The 21,910-nt window shown below is 36.6% G+C and overlaps 1 protein-coding gene and 1 long non-coding RNA gene across 2 annotated transcripts; both read right to left on the bottom strand.

Annotated features, from left to right (window-relative positions):
* Nucleotides 1-476: 476 nt before the first annotated feature.
* On the bottom strand, nt 477-7,193 carry LOC140149202 (uncharacterized). Its single transcript, XR_011858564.1, has 3 exons — nt 6,960-7,193; nt 4,026-4,179; nt 477-2,347 (listed from the first exon to the last, which is right to left on the bottom strand). It is a non-coding gene; the product is annotated as an uncharacterized lncRNA (long non-coding RNA).
* Nucleotides 7,194-7,200: 7 nt separating this feature from the next.
* LOC140147520 (uncharacterized) lies at nt 7,201-17,384 on the bottom strand (the record flags this gene model as incomplete). Its single annotated transcript, XM_072169302.1, has 5 exons — nt 16,849-17,384; nt 15,297-15,347; nt 12,616-13,034; nt 8,436-8,499; nt 7,201-7,382 (listed from the first exon to the last, which is right to left on the bottom strand). Coding segments are annotated over exons 1-5 (744 nt in total), but the record flags the coding sequence as incomplete, so codon positions are not given.
* Nucleotides 17,385-21,910: the final 4,526 nt, after the last annotated feature.

Here is a 21,910-nt window from a genome sequence, read left to right as displayed (position 1 = left end):
GCATGTTTGTATTATACCACAGTTATTGAAAGTTGTAATTTCCAAACATTAGTTTACTTCAAATATCAAAAGACTGTGTAACATACAGTTCGGTTCTGAAAATCAAGATGAACACGGGGATGAACAGTACCCTCATGCAGTTTTCAATTCATCATAACTTGATGTGGCTACTAAGATCCCATACAAGTTTTCATTTGACTTCGTTCTTAATAGGGCCTTGAACTATGTGAAGAGCTGTTTATTCAATGGGATCTTGCTTGCACATGATGTTATAACGATTTGAAAACTGCGGAGGGTGCTGTTTTCACATTTCTTATAAACCCATCTGTAGTTTTCAAAATATGTTAACACTTTACCAGGAATGTACTTTTTGTTGTCTTAAATTTTGATAATTTGTACGACCAAGGCGCCAGCAATCTTAAACTATTATTGGTATGATGTATCAATGTATTTTTTCAAGGCAAGGTAGCGTGGTCGGCTAATTCATGTCATTTAAGGGGCTGTGCAATAATTAATTAAAAATGCCTTCATTGACCAATCTGGAAGATGATGATGTGACATTTCATAGTACTGGCCATTTTATGATTCCAATACCTAACAACCACAGTGTAAAAACAGTAATTTGTTCAATAGCATGGAAAATGGATACAGTTTACAAGAAATAAGGCCAAGTAAACATGTTTCTTGTCCAGATTTTCAGAAATTAGGGGGAGATGTTTATTTTCTATTTTTTTACTGAAAAGCTCAAGATTCTGAATTATGCAGTTTTAATAGCACATTATGATGCATTTGTCACAAAGATTTAAAATTCAGGAGGTTTGATCATAAAAAACTCTCCTGAATGCTTATTAGACCTTTGTAGGGTTATAAAGGAAAAAGGTGTTTTGATTTCTGGAACAGCATACCAAAACTCAATGGTCTACAAAAATATATTTTTGCATCACAGTTTTTACACAACATACATACATGTATTGGGTACACATGTAAATTTACTGAAGAAATGTATGCATGCATACTTTCAATTTTATCTGAAGAAATCTACTGAAGAAATGTATAAATGCATACCATCAGTCCTCAGGGGGGCAGTTAAATATTATAATGGTGTACACAGGCATGACCAAAAAAAGGGGTGTTTTTTCAGTGTTAGACCCATCATGCGCGAGGCATGTTAAGGGTATCAAAAACACTCATTCTCAAGAAAAAGGATGGTTTAAAATACCGGTCAAACATGTTTAGGGTAACTCGTTTTGTTCCCCTTTCTCATAAAAGAATGTTATCCCTGATTTTGCGATTTCTTTTGAGCGTATCATTTCCAATTTAAAAATGCTCTGCGTATCACTTGTATCTTTTCACATCTATGGCTGGCAAATAGATAAAGTTGTTTAGAGGTCATATTTAACAAGAACTTGTTTTGGGGTCAATATTGGTAAGGGAAGTGCACTAAAAACTTGTTTAGGGAGTAATTTTGCTAGCAGGATAAAATTGGTCACGCATGTGTACACCCTTGTGTTTAACTGGGCCCCTGGGCATCAGCCTAGCCCATAGTGTTGCAATCATCATTAATAATGATGCTTTACATAATATAATGTCTTAACACTTCAAAATACACCAGGTTGGGGCAGTCAAATATTATCACTGTAAGCATGCTTGACCAAGAAAACGTGTAAAAGGGTTTTTTTTATAGATTGGACGAGATACGCGTTAAGGAGTTAAAAAACGGTAATTTTCAAGAAAAGGGTACCTTTTCAAAATCTTGCTGTATAAAATACCTGTTTAGGGTGTGAATCCTGGAAAAAAAACCACACAGAATCCTCATTTAGGGTGTATTTTGGCTTCAGAAGAAAATGCAGATTCCTCATTAAGGGTTTATTTTGGCTTCGAGAAGGTTAACCGGTTTAGGGATGTTTGGAAAAACTGTGGTCATGCATGCTGAATTTATTGGCAACCCCGGGAAAATACATTAAATAGTTGTGAAAATCCTTCAAAAATCCATTAAATAAGTACAATTTGGGTTTTTACCACTTTTGACCACTTTTAAGTGTTCAAAACTGCGGCTTGGTTTAAACCCATTTTAACCTGGCGGCTAAAACTGGGGTGGTTTTAACCGTCCAATCCTGCAACATACAATGTAAAAACAGTGGAAACTTAAGCGTGCTAATGAGTTTCAGTACTAGTAGATCTTACGGATCTGCAGAATGGGTCCTTGGCAAAAAGGGCATTTCTTTGGATCTTCATACAGTGTTAACCCACAAGGCAAACATATGGAATGCCCGCAATTAAGAAAGAAGTGGGTCTTTTGCCTGTCACAGCATATTGTGCATATGTCAGAGTTGTCCTTGAAGTGAACCTGTTAAACAAAGAGATGGAGAGGGAAAAGATTAACATAATGATCAACTAGTTTAAAGTATATTTATTTAAAGAAGAATATCAACTTTTCATGAAATTGCCCAAAATTTTACATACTCACAAAACCGTAATTTTTAAAGTAGAATTGGAACTTTTTAGACCAATTGCTTCTACCCTATAAATTTTATGGCAATGGCATATAAGGAATACTCTCTTCCAATTTTGCCAGTTGTGAGCTGTTAACGCTGTTCTATTCACATACATGTATTAAAAATACTGGTACTTGCAGGTTTCTAATTATTTTATGTTAGTCTGACTTGTGGTTCACTGCAGCTGCAGTCTACACCTTAGATAATTTCAACACTTATTCATCGAATGCACCACAAAATCCAAATTGTTTGCATGTTTCATGCGCATTTTTGAAATTTTACCCTCAAAGTTGCAAATTTTGGTCTAAAATTGTTAAAAATTATGCTGAATTGAATTGAAACACAATAAATCAAAACAAGATGTTTTCTTGATCCTTTCAACAAAAAGCTACACTGAATGACTCATCACTATGTCAAAATGTCCTCACTTTGGAACTTCAACTTACAATTGTCCTTGTGGGCTCAGTAAACTCATATAAAGAATAAACACAAAGAAAACAATATTAATGGACTGTGGCATTATAGACTACCATCCACAGAGAGGTGTTCCCGGATGTATGTGTTGGGGGGGGGGGGGGTGGTACTGACTCACAGAGTGACATACGACTGCTACAGATAGAGCATGTATCTCAGACATAGGGGTCTTTTAGTGACATATATCATACATGTCAAAAGGCAGGGGTCTTTCAGTGAGATGCTTCCAAAATACGGGCTTTCCATTTGTGTCAAAATGGCCCAGAAAATGATCTTTATTTCACAAAATATTGATATAGCTACATTTTCCAAAAATCCCATTTTCGGCTGAAAATTAACACTTGTTTGAAAGACAAATGAGAAAACTAGGGTTTTTTGAATGAGAGAGATGTGTCATGGTCTTTCAGTGACAGGAGGTTTGTTAATAGGGCGGGGGGTCATAGGGTGACATAATAAAACAGGGGGTCTTTTTGGTGACACACAATGTCAAACCCAAAGTCGAGTGCATCACCCCAGGATCCTTTTAACCCTTGGTGGAAGGACTAGAATTAATTTCTTAATATTTCAAAGTATGACACCACTACCCATACCCTGTAATCCCCCATTTTATACTCTTTGGCAAAATATTGCCTTATCCACTCTCCTCAAAACCATGTTGGAATGATTATTTCATAATATAGAAAAGCAAAATCACTATCATATTGTATCATTTTATTTAACATCAGTTTTAATGCATGCAGTTTATTTTATAAATTTTACATTTAATACACTGACAAAAAAATTAATCTAGTATATTTTTAATACAATAATCTTCTTTTTCTGAAAATTAAAAATAAAAAACGCCTTACAACGGTCGGGCGACGATATACTGTTTGTCGGATGAGGACAATCAAACATTTTTTTTGCCTAAGCTTCAATTTGATACTATAAACTTTATAATATCTCAAGTAGGGGGAATGCCGCCAAAACACACCCTGAATGTGAGCTCCACAATGTGTGCATTACTGGAGCACACATTTGGTCTGCACCCTTATGAATATGGGTTTCATAACCTACCGTTGGGGTTCCTGCAGGCACAAAACCTGGAGACCTGAAGGTTTCAGAGTCACTGGGAGGCATGGAGGCACATCACCTGAACCAAAAGATCCCTGCACCTGGGCTTCATCTATGGCATAGTCTGGTTGACCACTACCTACAGCTTCTTCAAAATCTGTTACAAGAAATAAATTAAAAGCAAATAAAGTAGTCTATCAAAGGTTCTGTATTTGATTGTCAACACTTTATTCTGTGTATTCTTCACAAAAATTAGTCTACTATGGTTTTCTTGTTACTGTTATATAAAACCCCAGATAGTATGACCAGTGTTGGGCCAATCTCCCTACAACATTGGAACAACAATGGACCAACATTTTGATTCCAACCGAAATTTTTCTTGCTCAGAGGTGTACTCTTAACATTTTCAGTCACCGTTGGCAGGATGCAAAATAATCAAAGGCATCAACCCTCAGTTGCCTTGATACCCTAGAAATTAGCCTCTTGTTTTGCTATACTTTAACATGTAATGCATTCTGAAAAGGAAATGTGCCCAGTGCCTTGCAAATGGGTACCCATCAGATTTCTTATTGGGTGAGTAACCCTAGATGTGAAAAAACCATGTCACCCCAGTACAAAAAATGTACTGCCTACTATTTATCTGAAGTCAAATGCTCGTAAGGCCTTTTTAGACTACATGTACAATGTATAGTCCATTTTGTTCTTTTTCAGTGGTCATCTGTTGTTTAAAACATAAATTCATAAGCATGGAATAGAAAATCAAACATTAAATTTGCTGGCCCAACAGCAACTTGAAGTTATTGGCCCCTGGCTGTCGGGCTAGTGTTCAAATTCACCCCTGTTCTAGTCTACTGTCTTGCTACCAAACTTGGAAATAAGTGGGCCGGGAGCACAAATCTGCACTCTTAAAGCCACTAATTATTGTGCCTGTAAGGCGACGAAACTTAGAAAAAACCCTGTTTTACGGGCATGACCAACCGAGATGATTTTTTTATTCTACAAAAAAAAGTTAAAACACCTGGGGGGGTTTTTTTGACATAAATTTGTAAGAAAAATGTGAGCGGGGCAAGCCAAAAGAAGTCTGTCACATTTTCAAGCCCTTTTCCGGAATTTTGACCAAAAAAATTATTTAAAAAAGAAATTATGCCGACAGACCGACCCTACCTCGAAGTTCCATCCACCCATAAAACAAAACTTTTTTTCCGTCGCCTCAGGGCAAAACGTTTAGATTTTCCCCAAGGATTTTCCACAATGCCTGCAACGTCGAAGCATGTGTAAGCCTACATAACATGTTACCTTTATAAATACTGTTACTCTGAGTTTTGGTAGTGATCACAGAGTTTATCATTAACAATACAATAACCAGATGTCAAATCTTAAGTCTATAGGACATTGGGGAAAAAACATATGCAGATTAGGGAGTTATCTATTTTAATGCATTTTTTTTAATTTTATAAAAAACACTGGAAACAATTGTCTAAAAACACTGAAAAATATGGAAAAAACAATGACCAAATTTGAAATCTCAAGTCTACAGGACATTGGGGAAAAACGTTTGCTAGATCAGGGAAATAGTTTAATGCATTTTTTCCAAATTTTAAAAAACACTAGAAAAAAAATAAATGATCAAATTTGAAATCTCAAGTCCATAGGACATTGCGAGAAAAATTGCAAAATTCTAAGGGAATTTTTTTAATTCAAGTTTCAAAACCCTGGAAAAAACTAAATGACAAATTTGAAATTTTAAGTCCATAGGACATTGGGGGGAAAATTGGAAGATGAGGGAATTATATTTATTCAATTTTTCTTCAAATTTTAAAATCACTGAAAATTTTGAAAAAATAAATGACCAAATTTTAAATCCAAATCTATAGGACACTAGGGAGGGGGGAATTTGCAACATTTAGGGAACTATAATGCATTTTTGTTTTCAAATTTTAAAAACACTAAAAAGTTTTGATTTGGGCTCCTTACTCATTTCCCCCCTGGAGCCCAAAGGTGACTATACACACCCTTAAGGTCAATAATGGTGCAAAGTTTGAGCCCTGAGGCTACAAGCATGATGTGTAAGATACAGGCAAATGTTAAATTTTGTGAACAGACCTGGGGGGGTACTCAACTTTGGTTTTGGTAGGGATGTGCCGTCGCAACACACTATTAAAGTAGCACCCATACAAATACCAAATTTCAAAGAAAAATTGACCCATTCATATACCAAATTTTGCAAAGAAAAAGTACCATTAAAGGTAGGTGACCCGATCCACAGCATCATCCCATTTTTTCCCCATCAAAATTGAGATTTTGATATCAGTAGAAAGCCCCATTTTTCTGATAAAGAAACTCAAATTTGGCATTCCAATTCAGTATAGTTCTGCAGATATCGTCAAAAACTGTCGAATTAGTCAAAATTTGGTATACCAAATTTTGACTAATTCAAAGGTTTTTGATGATATTTTCTGAAATATACCAATTAGAACACCAAATTTCAGTATGTTGATGAGAAAAATAGGATCTTTCATTTGATATCAATTTCATCCATGATTATCTCCAGTATCATTAAAAAAACTCAAATATACTACTTTTTTTTTTTGACCTGCAAAAATGTTAGTAATACAGTAGGAATTAGTCAAACTTACAAATGTTCTTTTTGTGTGAATGTCTATAAATGGCAACATTTTATGTTATCGCCAGTTTGAAAGAAACCTATTTTCCAAATATATCAGGTCACCTTCCTTTAATATACCAGAAGGCCCGATTTTGCTACCCAAATTTGCAGTACATCCCCATTAATAACCACTTTTGTACTGAGTAGTCCCCCCCCCCCACCCCGGGAACAGGCGCATGGAAGGAAGGATGTACAGACAGAAATCGCCATTCTATAGACAGGATTATGAATCCGTAAATAAATAAATAAATAAATATATAATAAATACTTACAGCTTTGTGACGATGACCCAGCTTGATATTGAGATGCTTCTCGCCCATGGCCAGCTTGAGCTTGAGTTGGTTCTGTCGATGACCCAGCTTGATCTTGAGATGCTTCTAGCCCATGGCCAGCTTGAGCTTGAGTTGGTTCTGTCAAAGGCCCAGGTTGATATTGAGATGCTTCTCGCCCATGGCCAGCTTGAGCTTGAGTTGGTTCTGTCGACCCTGCTTGATATTGAGATGCTTCTCGCCGGGCTTCTCGCCCATGGCCAGCTTGAGCTTGAGTTGGTTCTGTCGACCCAGCTTGATCTTGAGATGCTTCTCGCCCATGGCCAGCTTGAGCTTGAGTTGGTTCTGTCGATGACCCAGCTTGATCTTGAGATGCTTCTCGCCCATGGCCAGCTTGAGCTTGAGTTGGTTCTGTCGATGACCCAGCTGCACAATGGAAAAACAGAAAAATAGATTTTCATATTTCCTATTCAGATCAATAAACACTCAGCTTGCTTATCCAGTTTGGCAAATAATGCACAGTCATGCAGTGAAGCCTTTTGGAAAACCAAGACTGGAATTAGAGTGGTTCTTGGTTTTTATGGTTCTTGGCTTTGCGATTCTGGTAATGAGTGCCAAGGTTTGGTGACATAGGTATCCCCCTTAATATTTTGTGACCAACACCAAAATTAGTACAGCAACCAGGGATCGTCTTCTGTGTTCAAATCTCTCATGATCTCACATGGGATGAACAGGTGTCTAATGTAACCAAAAAGTGCAATAAGTTATTAGGCTAATTCTCAAAACCGTTGTTTTGATTATGAGCAATATCATAAAAGCTAATTATGCAAATATGCAAATTAGCATAACAGGTTAATTATATGTTAATGTTTTGGGCCATAGGAACACATTGGCCAAGTTTTTGGCAAGATAAATGTACTATGAAATTATTGGTAAAAATGAATATTCAAGAGCATATTTTGCCAACTTTTCTCATTATCTTTATCAATATATTGGCAAAAACCATAGAATACAAAGAAAAGTAAAACTTCAATATCACGAAAACCGTATGTCCGATTAACCAAAAATGAAATCAGCCGATGCTTATCCGGTGACCATCGGATTAGTATCCGCATAATGCTCCCACTCTGGATAGGTATCCGATAGCTATATCCGCTAAACTTTCGGATAACCATCGGATACTTACCTGTTACACATCCGCTATATAGATTCCCAAAAGCTACCTGATAAGTATCCGATAGCCAACCGGTGGTTACCCGATGGTTTCAATAGACCATATATGGAGTTATCCGCTACTTACCCAAAAAGGTATCGGATTCTTCTCCGATAGCACCTAGTTTGCATGTGAAATCAGCCAATGCTTATCCGGAGACCATCGGATTAGTATCCGCAAATTCTCTTTTTTCGATATGGGGTGTGTGATTAAAGTACCGTACTTATAGATAAAGACATATATATGGTGTTTGATTCTAGACCTACCTCCCACTCCGAAATCGGGTAAATCGTCATCGTCATCATCATCAGTAGAATTATCCTGCAGATTCTAAAGAATTAAAAAAATCATAACATTATAGCACTTACAGAGTGGGCCATAATAAAGTTTTTTGTAGATTACCCGGTTTTGACGATCATTACCTGGCTTTCACAATACAATTACCAATCTGATGCCTTGGTGCATTGTGTACCTTGCCTTAATTAAAATAAAATCAGTCTATGACTGTCTTTTAACCAGAAAGAGACAGTAATGTTGTTGCTCAGAAACCCCTCCAGCAATACAGCTGTTTAGTCTGTTTGAGTCTTCAAATTGTTTGCAAGAATCTCATACAATTTCTTTACTTTCAAAAGAAAATAGGTCGTAGGCCTGTTAAAATAAATTACTGCATGATTTGAACCATTTGAAACAAGTGTTGGCCTCACATGATGAGCAGGGGGGTTGAGGGTTGTTAAAGGAAATTTAGGCCTACTATTGTTTCTATTTCTCAAGGCATTTTTCAAATATTTTTTTAACTTTCAATTTTTATTGGTATATATCACACAGAAAGACAAAATTTTGAAACAAATCTTATTGTGTCACATTATGAACCCATTTGTAGAGTTTACGTAACCCTCATGGATATGGGCAATTCCACGCTGCTTTGTGAATTACATTTACACACAAAAATCCACTTTCTTTTGAGAGTAAAACCCAGAGAATTGTAATTAAGCCCCTTTTTATAACTGTATTTGATAGAGGAAACAAAATATATTTTTGATACTTCAAAAAATAAAAAAGGAAAAATTTAGACGGGTTTTGAACCGCTTCCAAGTACCCTAATTTGCATATGCAAAATTGTGTTGCGGAATAATAGAGCAGATTGTGGTTTTTTTACATGTTTACACAAAGTGAAAACTGTGTGAACTTTTGGCTTGTATCATTATTGGAGATACTTTATGAAAGGTTTGAAGTGTTAGCTAACTGACAAAAGCATTTTCATAAAATATTATCATCAGCTAGGTTGTCTAGTAGGTCATCAAAAAATAAAAGTAGGCGTCTGCGGAATGGCGTTGCGGAATGACAGTGTGAATTATGCACATTAGAGTCCAAAGAAATCAATGGCATTCTCATCCATATATATTTTTAAAGAAAAATGTTTATATAATTTACACTAGATGAAGTGGGATGGGGTTTGGGTGGGAGATGTAGGGTGGAGTGGGGTGTGTGGGCCCATGTATAGTGGGGTGTTGACTATGGGAAGACAGGTGTAATAGTCAAGTGAAAATAGTGCTAAATAATTTTTTATGTAATCATGTTGTATTCACACTTTAACTTGGATTTATTTATCCTTCCTAAATCAAAAGAGCTGTGAAAAATGTTACAAGGTAATTACAAAAAATTGTCACTTGATTTTTTTATAGGCCTACATCTAGTCATCCCATATCCCCATATCCCACCCACCCTTCATCTCCCACCCACACCACATCTCACTTTGACATCTTGTGCAAATGGTATATCCAGTTTTCTTTAAAAATAAAGTATATAAGGGTGAAAAAGTCATTTATTTATTTGGACCAGTCTGCATAAATTCACACCGTCATTCCGCAACGCCTACATGTACTTATGTTTTGATGACCTACTAGCAATCCTAGCTGATGATTATGTTTTATGAAAATGTTTTTGTCAGTTAGCTAACACTTCAAAACTTCCAAAAAGTAACTTCAGTAATGATCCAGCCTAAATAGTTAACAGTTTTTATTTCTTTAAAAATGTTTTAAAAAACCCATAAAAATAGCATCTGCGTCATTCCGCAACACACATTTGCATGCAAATTAGGATACTTGGAAGTGCAGTCTAGTTTTTTCCTAGGTTATTTTTTAAGTATCAAAAGCTATTATCAAATAAAGTTGTAAAATGGGTTGTCTCTGGGTTTTACGCAAAAGAAAGTTGATTTTTGTGTGTAAATATGTCATTCATAGCGTGGAATTGCGTATGTCAGTTTTGGCTAATTTATGTGTTTGAAAACACATGTATACATGCATTAAAATAGGCCTACTACTAGAATGTTATACTATTCAATTATTCTGAAAAATAAATTAATTTTGACTGATTTTGGGCACTCTTCAATTTGTCACTTTCGGATGTCATTCCATAACATGTCATTCCATAGCGCTCGTTACTACTATCAATTAACAGAATTTTTCAATTTTTTTTTTTATCATTCTGAAGCATGTCAATAGTGTGCAGAGAAATTATAGTAACATGAAAATAGGGAACATTTTCTTCTTGCTATCCTAAAAAATGTACTTTTGCGTTGCGGAATGACATGAGATCATGCGTACCAATTACCTGGATTAAAGAGACTTATCGACCATTGATCAAAATTAAATTTATTTCAAAACTTTCCCCATCAGTACTACTATTGTGCCTGACATTCATTTTAACACCATACCTATGTGTCTAAAAGATATGGAATAAATAAAAACAAGCCTTTTTACTGATTTTGCAAGCTGTAAATATGCAAATTTATATTAATTAGTTTATACATCAAAAAACATAAGTCGCTAAATAAACTAAAATTCCTGAACTTTGGACTCTTGGCTACAACATAGGCATAGAATTAAAATTTGGTTGCAAATTTGAAATTTTGGCTATTTGGTTGACATTCAGCGTGGAATTGCCCTCATGCTAAAAATCAACACTTTATACATGATTTCAGTTTATAGTTTTCAAAATTGGTTTGCTTTCTGTCATTTATGATCCTTTATAATCCATTTTATCTCATCATAAACCTGTAAGACTAATATATTGACAGTGGGGTCAAAATGTCACAATTTTTTGCCTCAAAAAGTGATATTTTTGGTGCTTTTTCCTTCAAAATATATATGACCCCTTCATAATTGAAAATATTTTTTCACTTCATAATGAAGATACACCCGTGGACAACAGTATAAAAAAGTAAAAGTGAGCATGGGGCTTGTACTTTCTTAGTTATGATCTGATTAAGTCACTGAAAGTGGTATTTTTCCAGTGTGTGCCTTATTTATGGAAATACCCATATGACATCCACATGTCGCGTGCCTTGCTCGCAACATCTTGACCTTTGAAATTTGAAACATTTTCTCATGGAATTTTCACCTGGAAATATCATGGAAAACTCATGGAATTTCATTTCCTCAAAATAGTGGGAACCCTGGCGTCCATACGTATATATTTATATTTCATCCTTAACATTACAATCCCCCAAAATGCATCCAATGCATGTCAATAGGAGCATCCTCATGGCGTGAATTCCAGGGGCCCGCTTAAAAAGGCCCGGTGGGGGTCCCTCTTGGGTTTTATGCATTTGATGATACCCAAATGGGCTATTTTGAAAGCCATGAAGCTTGATTTTACCACCGGCATTTTCTATAACTTGACTATTATTTCACCCTCCTATGATCCCAGGCTCTGGTAGACCTACCTTCCCACTCTCTCTCTCTCTCAATCCCTATCCCTGTTTACATTCAACAAACCTAATCGTATTCTTTTTGGCTATGATATTTTGGGTACCCCCTCCCCATACAGGGTATACCAAAAGACTTAAGATGCTAGCTACTCTGATGGATCATAAATTCAAAACTAAAAATATTGAAATTAAAAACTGAGAGTAGGTCCCGGGAGTAGGTCATAAACCCCAATTGTGTTTGTACATTTTGTTGAAAACCACATTCAGTTTGGTCAAGTGGTTATCACATGATACAAGCCGAAGAACACCTAATTCCAAGTCTGCCATTTGGACTGAATTCAACAACGAGTCGCATTCTCATCTTAAGCTAAAAATACTGTTCAATATTTTGTGAAATAATTATCATTTTTTAAACAATACAAGTATTACTTTTTGAATGATTGATTTTTAATTGATGATATCTAAAAACCACTGAATTCCAAATAACTGCAAACTGTGCAGTTGCAATTTTTGCATATTGGGTATAGGTGTGCCCTGTGGAAAATGCCCCAACTGACTGCCTGAGTAGCATCTGGATTTTGGATCTGGAAATTGTGTTCATGTATTTTGAAGCCTTGATCAAAATCAAGTTGATTTTTTAAAACAAAAAATTCTGTTAACTTTTGTGAGAGAAGTTTTGAATTCCAAATAAATTGCAATAAACAAAATGGCACCTCAAGTGTACACTGATGTCTTACCTTTATTTTTGTACACAAATAAAGCCTTAGCTTAGTTCCACTTGTGTATTCACTGTTGAGAGTCCACCCTTCGGCACTGATCCTGTTACATCGATAATCAGCCAAATGGCACTCCATATTTTTGATATGGCCATAATTTGACGACTTCCCACCTGGGAAAAATGTGCTTGAAGCCTCTCTCAGGACGTCTTCATATGAAGAACTCCTTAACATAGTGATTGTTGGGGATCCACCTCCCTTTGCCGAACGAACTTGTGTAAATTCATGTCTCTTTACATTGAAGTTCATCCAGCCCATGCTGAACTTAACTGTTGGTGATAATGGCCTGGTAGTGGTAGACGTGGTGGCTGTGTTTGATTGAGTTGCGGCTTTCTTTGATTTCTTTAGGCGTCCCTTAATGGCATTCAGCAAACTTTTGCCTGCATAGAATAATAATATTATATCACAAATGAAATAATTTTAGGTAAAAAAGTTGATATGGTGACTCCCCGGTCTTGAAGTTGAGTCTGTCTCAATCATTTAAGTCTCACTGATGTTTTCTGTTACTTGACTCTGTAGTCAATTTTCTCAAAATTTCCCATTTGGAATTAAAAGCGTGTGACCTGATCCACAGCATCATTCCCAAAATTGAGATTCTTATATATCAGAAGAAAGCTCATATTTTTCACATCCCAGGTTGTGAAATTTTAGGCCTACACTCAAAAAAATAATGTCCTGTATTTACTCAATAAATTTAAGTGTAACAACCTCTTAAGTGTAACCGGTTCAAATTAAATGCACCCGTTGCATTTAATTTGATTGAGTTATTCAATGAGTAATCTTTTAAATTATCACTATAATTATGTATTATAATTGAGATAGCTCAAAATGTTTGAATCCCTTTTAGTGACATATGATCTGTGCAAGGTGTTATGTTGTTTTAACTGGCAAAACTTTGCAAAATACAAATATAGCCTCTTCACAGAAAAGGGTTAGGGTTAGGGTTTAGGGTTAGGGTTTAGGGTTTAGGGATGTAATTCCTGTTTAGGGGAAATGTGTCTTGAAACCATGCCAAATTCCTGTTTATCGGTGTTTTTGGCTAAAAAGGCAATTCCTGTTAAGGGTATGTTTTGTTTCAACTTCTGGTCACGCATGTGATGTGTTCATGAGTCTCCGTAGTACTGTCATGTACCATCGTAACGCCGACTAAAAGAGGACATCCCAGCCTCTATGACACTGGACATGCTTATACCTCCGTGACATTACTCTCCTTCCAATCAAAACACGTCCCTGTGTCTTAAATCCTGTTCCTTGATACAACCCTGGTAGAAAACAAATTTCTTGACATTTCAATGTAGAGGAAATTTTGAACGCTCAAAAAGTACAATTTTCAAGTATTTTTGTACTTCTTGTTTTGTTTACTTGAAATGTACTGGGGAAAAGTACTTAAAGTGTACTTTTTCCAGTGTTTGTACTTTTCAGTCTTCAAAATCTTCCCCTCTCTGGAATGTCAAAGTAAAATAGAATACAGTGTACTTGTACTGTATTTTTCTGTTAAATAAAGTACATTTCAAGTGCAATTTTCACAGTGTTTGTACTTCTCCAGCATTCGAAATCTCCCCCTCTCTGGAATGTCAAAGTACAAATTAAGTACTTTTCCCTGATAAAGGAAGAACATAATCACAACATAAAAAGGTTGACGCGGCACAGCTAAATGAGTAATGAACAAGTCGGTTGATGTAGAAACTATCTATGGTATGGCTTACAATAATACACTCGATACCGTTAAGCTTATAGTAGTCTATAAGTTTGCCCTTCCATGGACAAAGAAAACCTGGCAGACCCAGAACAATATGGAAAGATGTCATCAAACATGACCTAGAGTATCTACTCATGGGGTGGACCATTGAAGAGGCAGAAATCGGTGTGAAGGACTGGAAGATATGGTCACATTTGCTTCGTCAGGCAGCCGGTGCAGAAATACTAGCTAATACTACACGATGCTGTTTGACTCAGTGAGTGAGTCTATAGTGTCACTTTAGACTCACTCACTATTAGTGACAAAGGTTCAAAATTCTGCACCAGGCTAGTCACAACAGCATGTAGAAAAAGGTAGCAAAATTTCTTGAAACTCCAGGCACAAAGTTCTTCGTTTGTGATGACTAAGTGAAGCCACCAAATGTCACGAACCATCGTGACGCCGTGGTAAAGTTGAATACCCTAACCATTTCCCACACTCGCAGAAAAATTCAGCATTTTCCCCTCGGACCAGCAGAGCGATGCTGCCGGGAATCGAACCCGGGCCACTTGGGTGGAAAACGAGCGCTTCTCAGTTTAGTCTATGACACTGGATATAGACTAAGGAGGGCTTCCCCGTTTAGTATATGACACTGGACATGCTTATACCTCCATAAGGCGACGAAAAAAACCCCCACTGTTTTACGGGCGGACGGACTTTTCAAGTAGGGTCGGTCGGTCGGGCGTTTTTGTTTTTTTTTTAATTTCCGGGGGCTAAAATTATCCTAAAATATCACGAAAATCTGAGGAAAATCTGAAATTTTTTAAAAACTACTTTTCCAAAATTAAAAAAAACCCCGCAAAATCTGGGTCGGTCGGGCCCGTAAAACAGGGGGGTTTTTTTCGTCGCCTAACAGTACCATATAGCTTCTTAAATATAACATTGAAAATTACTTTGAAATTACCTTTTGTTGTTCCCTCATCGTCTGAACTTGTTACTTGTCTCTTCTTGGACTCTGTTGAAAATATATACATATAGAACATTAAAATGAAAATAATTAAGTTTCATTGAAATGGAAAGTGCATGGGTTCTTTATGAATTTTACATTAAATTGAATTGTAAGCTACTCTTTGGTTCTTGTTGGTATGATCGTCAAGAACATGAAGAGTTCACAAAAAAGTATCTCATTACAGGGGTATAAATTCTTGCAAATGCCCTGCTTTTTGGGTAGGGAAAAAATCTGCTGAAATGAAACTGGGAAAGAAATTCAGGAGTAAACAACAAAATAAGTACCGGTACACATGAAATGGGGAAGGAACCCAATGATCCAATAAATTAGGTGGGAAAAATTAGCACTTTCTAAAAAATAGACCCCTGTAACTCAGCTGTTGTGATTACACACTACAACTTCAGAACTATTGGGCATATTGCTTATAAGTGTAATTAAAACAACGTTTTTGTGAACCCGTTATTATATTTATGATACTAGTAGGCCTATGTTGCTGTAATATTCAATTGCAACAGCACAACAATACATAATAGTTTTGTATGCACTGTCATAATAGTTGACAAAACTGCATTCACTTTAACTCATCTAATAACGTGGTTCTATAGTAATATTATTCATTAAAGCTTGATCAAGATCACTGAATATCCCTTTAATGTCTGTTTATAAAGTAACATCTAAATATGATACATCCTGTTGGCTCACAGTGATAATTAACACAATGTGACATTTTTTCAAACTAACCTATACTAGAGTCCAGTGAGCTAAATTCATGTCAGTCTTTGTTTACATATTCTCTAGATCAGATATTAAAGAATTTGTTGCTAGGGGTTTTACGACACAGATGAAGGCATTGAATTATTAATTAAAGAACTTAATTCAGCAAGACATTACTTCATAATTAATGAAAATGTCAATTTTAGTAACAGAATTTCACAACAAGGCGGTTCTCAAACCACAAGTCTCACCTGGTTTCGCGATCACAAACTTTTACAATCATTGTAATATTAGATTTGACCCCATTGACCCCTAGATGACATTTGACCCCAAGTGTGTTGAGGTCACATGTGTGACTCTACCCAAGTATCATTGTGTCCAAGTGTCATGCAAATTCATCAAAGTATGTGGATACAGCGACCAAAAACTGTAAGCAAAGGGTCAATGACCCAAATGACCCCTAGATGACCTAGACTAAAATGGTTTAGTACAATTTCCAATCTGATATGGATAGTCTTTTTTCTGAGATCTTTATCCAGCCTGACACCCATACTTCCGTACGTACACACACACCCTACACCCATGCGATGAGTTGTAGACTGCTTCTCGCAGCTAAAAATGTGTCCTATTTGTTGGACTAAGGAAAACCTCTGGGAGAACTATTCTTGTTCCGGGTTTTTGTCGAACTTGGATCCCTAGTTGTCAACTATCTGGACTTGTGCTACCAGTACTTTTGTTCTGACTGTATGCAGCAAGTTAACCATCTGACTGTTTACGACCCATGCCAACTTACCAGTAATATCCACCACTTTCAGTTGCATTCTTTCTGCAACAGTAAAGTCACTGCCCACATCTACCCACCCATCATCATATTCTTTATCTTTGTACTGGATGAAGAACTCATCTAATTCTGGAAACAGCTGCAAAACAAATTGAAAAAATATAATGATCAATTTCCTGTTGGGGTGGGGTAGACGGAGGCTAGAGGTTAAATACTCGGTTCAAAAGTGGGTATGGAGATGGGCTGCAATAAAAATAGTTTATTGTTCAGTTCAATTTCCCATGAGTGTCATAATGTCATTACACAGTGGCAATAGTGTGGTCGCACGGTTATTTACATTGCGCTATGTGCAGTGCTTAGATTAATGCGTTGTGCATGTTCATAGTACGGTACTCCTGGCGGTTGACGCCATGAATAATTGTTCATAGGCCTACATGTAGAAGTGAGTTATTTGTTACACTGAATAGTCCTACAAGTAGGAAAATTTATTTATAGCAAAATCCCTTATTTAATGCCAGGATCTACGATGCTAGATAGTAGAGCATAACCGGTACGTATCGGGGTTCGGACCGGCGCCGATATTGTTGATATCGGTATCGGATCGGATATCGGTAAAAAAAAATTTTTGCTAAATTTTTCTATTTTTTCATGGATTTGGAGAAAAAAAAATTATTACAAATTTACAATGTGATTATCATTTTGTACAAACATTTGTCTTCAGTTTACCTCTTCATGTATAACATACATGTAAATGCATTGGTTTTCCATGCATTTACAATATGTCAATACATGAAGAGGTTAACTTAACTTAAGCTCGGCTCTCTGACTAGTAATTCTCACTTAGGCCTACCATGGACTAACACTGAACTGAACAGACACTATATAGTGTCACAATAAGTGGACCAAAAGACAAGTGTACAAAATTGTCCATAATGTCCAAACTTTCACACTAAATTTCTATACGTTGCAAATTGTCACACTGTATAGTCCTACAAGTAGGACCATTTATTGTATTTATATCTAGCACCATCCCTTATTTAATGCCAGGATCTCTGATACTAGATAGCTGCTCAGGGTCCAGCTCGGCTCTCTCCGACTAGTAATTCTCACATAGGCCTACCGTAGTCTTGGGACTTGTGGATGGACTAACACTGAACTGAACAGACACTCTATAGTGTCACAATAAGTGGACCAAAAAGACAAGTACAAAATTGTCCATAATGTCCAAACTTTCACACTAAATTTCTATACGTTGCAAATTGTACTAGTGAATTAATTAAGATCAATACTAGTAGTAGTAACAGTCACATTATGGGTATGTATGCCCTTTGTGGAATCGCAAAATAGGGTTTACAGCCCCGCATTCCCTTTTTATGTTTAAAGGGATGTTCCCTGATTTGTCACTTTGGAATGGTACGGAACAAAGATTTCACCACACTTTCTGAGTTTTTGCATTGTATGCAAAGCTTTCCACGATAGTATTAGTAAGTTACCTCTGAAATGAATAAATTTACCATTTGAAGCTACATCTCTATGAAAGCCTACTATATTAAATGAAATTGGACCAAATGCAAGCAAAGCACGCGAAAAATTGCCATTTCAATGCGAAATTGGTAAAGAAAAGATCCAATTTGGTTCAATTTATTAAACAAGACAGTGTCGACTGATTTGGCGATTACCTTGGGGATGCATGTTGAATTTTCTGTTAAAATGTTCAGTCTATTTTATAACATATTGGATGTTGAACTTTGAGCCTAGTTTGGTTTCAATTTAACTTGTCAAATGAGTTAACAATTTTACATCTGTATTCACTTGGTCGGACATGTCCTCGTTGTCAGCTACGCACAATCGCGTGCATAGTAACCAGCGCGCCGAAGGGGGACTACACATGTGCGTCTGTGGTGCGTACACAGGTTTAGAAGGCTTTTTTCCGCGTGTGACGTGGCACCGACCAAGTGAATAGTCTATCTTACAACTTGACCTCAGATGACCTTTGACCTTGGGTGTGACCTTTGACCTCATTAACATGTGAAGGTTTCCATATCTATGACCCAACTTTGGTTGCAATTGGACTTCAACTTTTGACTGGCACCAAAACTTTCACGTAACTTTGTTACTTTGTCAATTTTACATCTGTAGCCTATCCCCAGATTTACGCTCATGGTAGTAACTAGCACTTCAAACCTCTCGTAGTTCAGTCAGCGGAGGGGTTTCAGTTAATACTGCTACTCTACATGTACCATGTCCATGACGGGTAGGCCTACCATGTATTGCATGATACGTTGTCTCAACTGAGCCAAGGGTAGGTCAAGCATGTCATGCATGTCATTTTAAAGTTATAACAATTATAAGCTTACCTCAGTACAGCGGGTTACCAACTCTGTCTTTCCATAGGTTTTTGGTAACATAAGTTTTTTTGTGTGCTGCCCGTAAGAAATAAATACCGGAACCTGTCTTGTTGGTATAATACCGGTCCCGGTATCAATATCTTCGAGGCTGCTGCTGCTGCTACTCTCCATGATGATCGTGAGACAAGATGGATGCCAGGCGGTGGCGGTCACAGTAAAAGGGGGTTTTACCAGAGTTGAAAGAAAACACTGAATTCAGGAAAAGTACCCAATTCAGTAGTGATAATTTTGTTGATAAATTTCTTTTATACCAGATATCGATGAGCAACGAAAATTGATCCTCGATCATCTCGATCATCAGATGCTGATGTGATGATCGGCTACATTTTGAGTAAAAAACCGTCAAACACTGGTTTGCGTGTGTATTTAATAACCGTCAAGAGAGTTCCGGCAAAAAACACGGGGTAATAATGGTTTTCGCGGAATTGATTGCCAGTCTGTCGTTGTATGTCCCATACCGCCTGATGGATGCACGCTGACCGTGCTTTCAACACGTGGTGTTTCCCAGGATCCTTTTTTACGGCGAATTTTAATAAATAATAGGCCCTATCTTGACATGTCAACACCCACTTTATACTAAGTCAACTTAGCGAGATAATTTATCTTGCCATGTCCACATCCATTTTTGCTAAGTCAACTTGGCTACATAATTTATCTTGCCATGTCAACATCCTTTTTTTGCTAGGTCAACTTGGCGAGGTAATCTATCTTGCCAAGGTAACATCCAGGTTTTGCTAAGTCAACTTGGCGACATAATTTAGCTTGCCATGTTAACATCCATTTTTTGCTAAGTCAACTTGGCTACATAATTTATCTTGCCATGTCAACATCCTTTTTTTGCTAGGTCAACTTGGCGAGGTAATCTATCTTGCCAAGGTAACATCCAGGTTTTGCTAAGTCAACTTGGCGACATAATTCAGCTTGCCATGTTAACATGCATTTTTTGCTAAGTCAACTTGGCTACATAATTTATCTTGCCATGTCAACATCCTTTTTTTGCTAGGTCAACTTGGCGAGGTAATCTATCTTGCCAAGGTAACATCCAGGTTTTGCTAAGTCAACTTGGCGACATAATTTAGCTTGCCATGTCAACATCCATTTTTTGCTAAGTCAACTTGGCGAGGTAATCTATCTTGCCAAGTCAACATCCATATTTGGCTAAGTCAACTTGGCGAGATAATTTATCTTGCCATGTCGACATCCAGTTTTTACTAAGTTGATTTGGCGTGTTAATTTATCCTGCAATGTCAACATCCACGTTTTACTAAGTTGACTTGGCGAGATATTTTATCTCACCAAGATGACATAACAAACTTTTAAGTCAACATAACAAGAAAAAATATCATACCATGTCAACATGATGTCAGTGATAAGTCGACTTGGCGAGGTAAATTATCTCGCCAAGTCGATAAGTTGGATGGCACTTAGACGCTTCCGTAGATATGCTTTTTTTGACAAGTTAAATTGCCTAATTTGGGATGGCAACGTGATGAGATGTGTTTTTTGACAAGTTCACTTACTGAAATTAGGACTTTCGACATGATGAGATACGTTTTCTTGACAAGTTGACTTTCTGAAATGGGGATGTCGACATGATAAGATACATTTTCTTGACAAGTTGACTAGCCTAATTTAGGATGTTAACATGATGAGATATGTTTTCTTGACAAGTTGACTTACTAAAATTGGGATGTCGACATAATAAGATACATTTTCTTGACAAGTTGACTGGCCTAATTTGGGATGTTAGCATGATGAGATATGTTTTCTGGACAAGTTGACTTACTAAAATTAGGATGTGGACGTGATGAGATACATTGTCTTGACAAGTTGACCTTCTGAAATGGGGATGTCGACATGATAAGATGCATTTTCTTGACAAGTTGACTGGCCTAATTTGGGATGTTAACATGATTAATTATGTTTTCTTGACAAGTTGATTTACCTAAATTAAGATTTCGGCATAATCAGGTGTGTTTTCCTGACAAGTTGACTTTCTGAAATGGGGATGTCGACATGATGAGAAATGTCATCTTGACAAATTGAATTACCAAAATGTCTATGTCTATATGATCAAATATGTTTTCTTGTCAAGTTTACAAGGAGATACGTTTTCTGGATAAATTGACATACCTCCTTTGGGATTTCAACATGATAATGTTATTTCTCTTGCCAAGTTGACTTATCTGCAAGATGATGTTAACATAATCAAATATGATTTCTTAACAAGTTGACTTACGTAAACGCGGATGTCGTCATGATGAGATCAGGGGATGAGATATGTTTTGCCAAATTCACTTACTACAATGGAGATATCATCAACATGAGAGACGTTTTCTTGAGGAAGATGTATCCGAATTCTCCTGAAATAAATACATGTATAATTAAAAAATATAAACATGGCTTCTGTTTAAAGTGTGATACAAGAAAATACTTTAACGTTATACAATAACGTTTCCCATACCTTTTATTTAGAAGTTTTCAGATATCTAGTCTTAATATGCTCTTACTGTGGTTTGGCTCTAAATTGCCCCTGGATTTATTATTCCAGTGTCTTATCATGAGAACACTACATCCAATAGACCTGTAGAGATTTCTAAATCCAACTGGTTTACAGGTTTGTGACCTGGTTTTGATACCATGCTTTCTATTTGTACTTGAAGTCG

The sequence above is a fragment of the Amphiura filiformis genome, chromosome 3 (assembly GCF_039555335.1).
Source record: "Amphiura filiformis chromosome 3, Afil_fr2py, whole genome shotgun sequence".
In the NCBI taxonomy this organism is placed as follows: domain Eukaryota; kingdom Metazoa; phylum Echinodermata; class Ophiuroidea; order Amphilepidida; family Amphiuridae; genus Amphiura; species Amphiura filiformis.
This window is presented reverse-complemented; position numbering and strand designations above follow the sequence as displayed.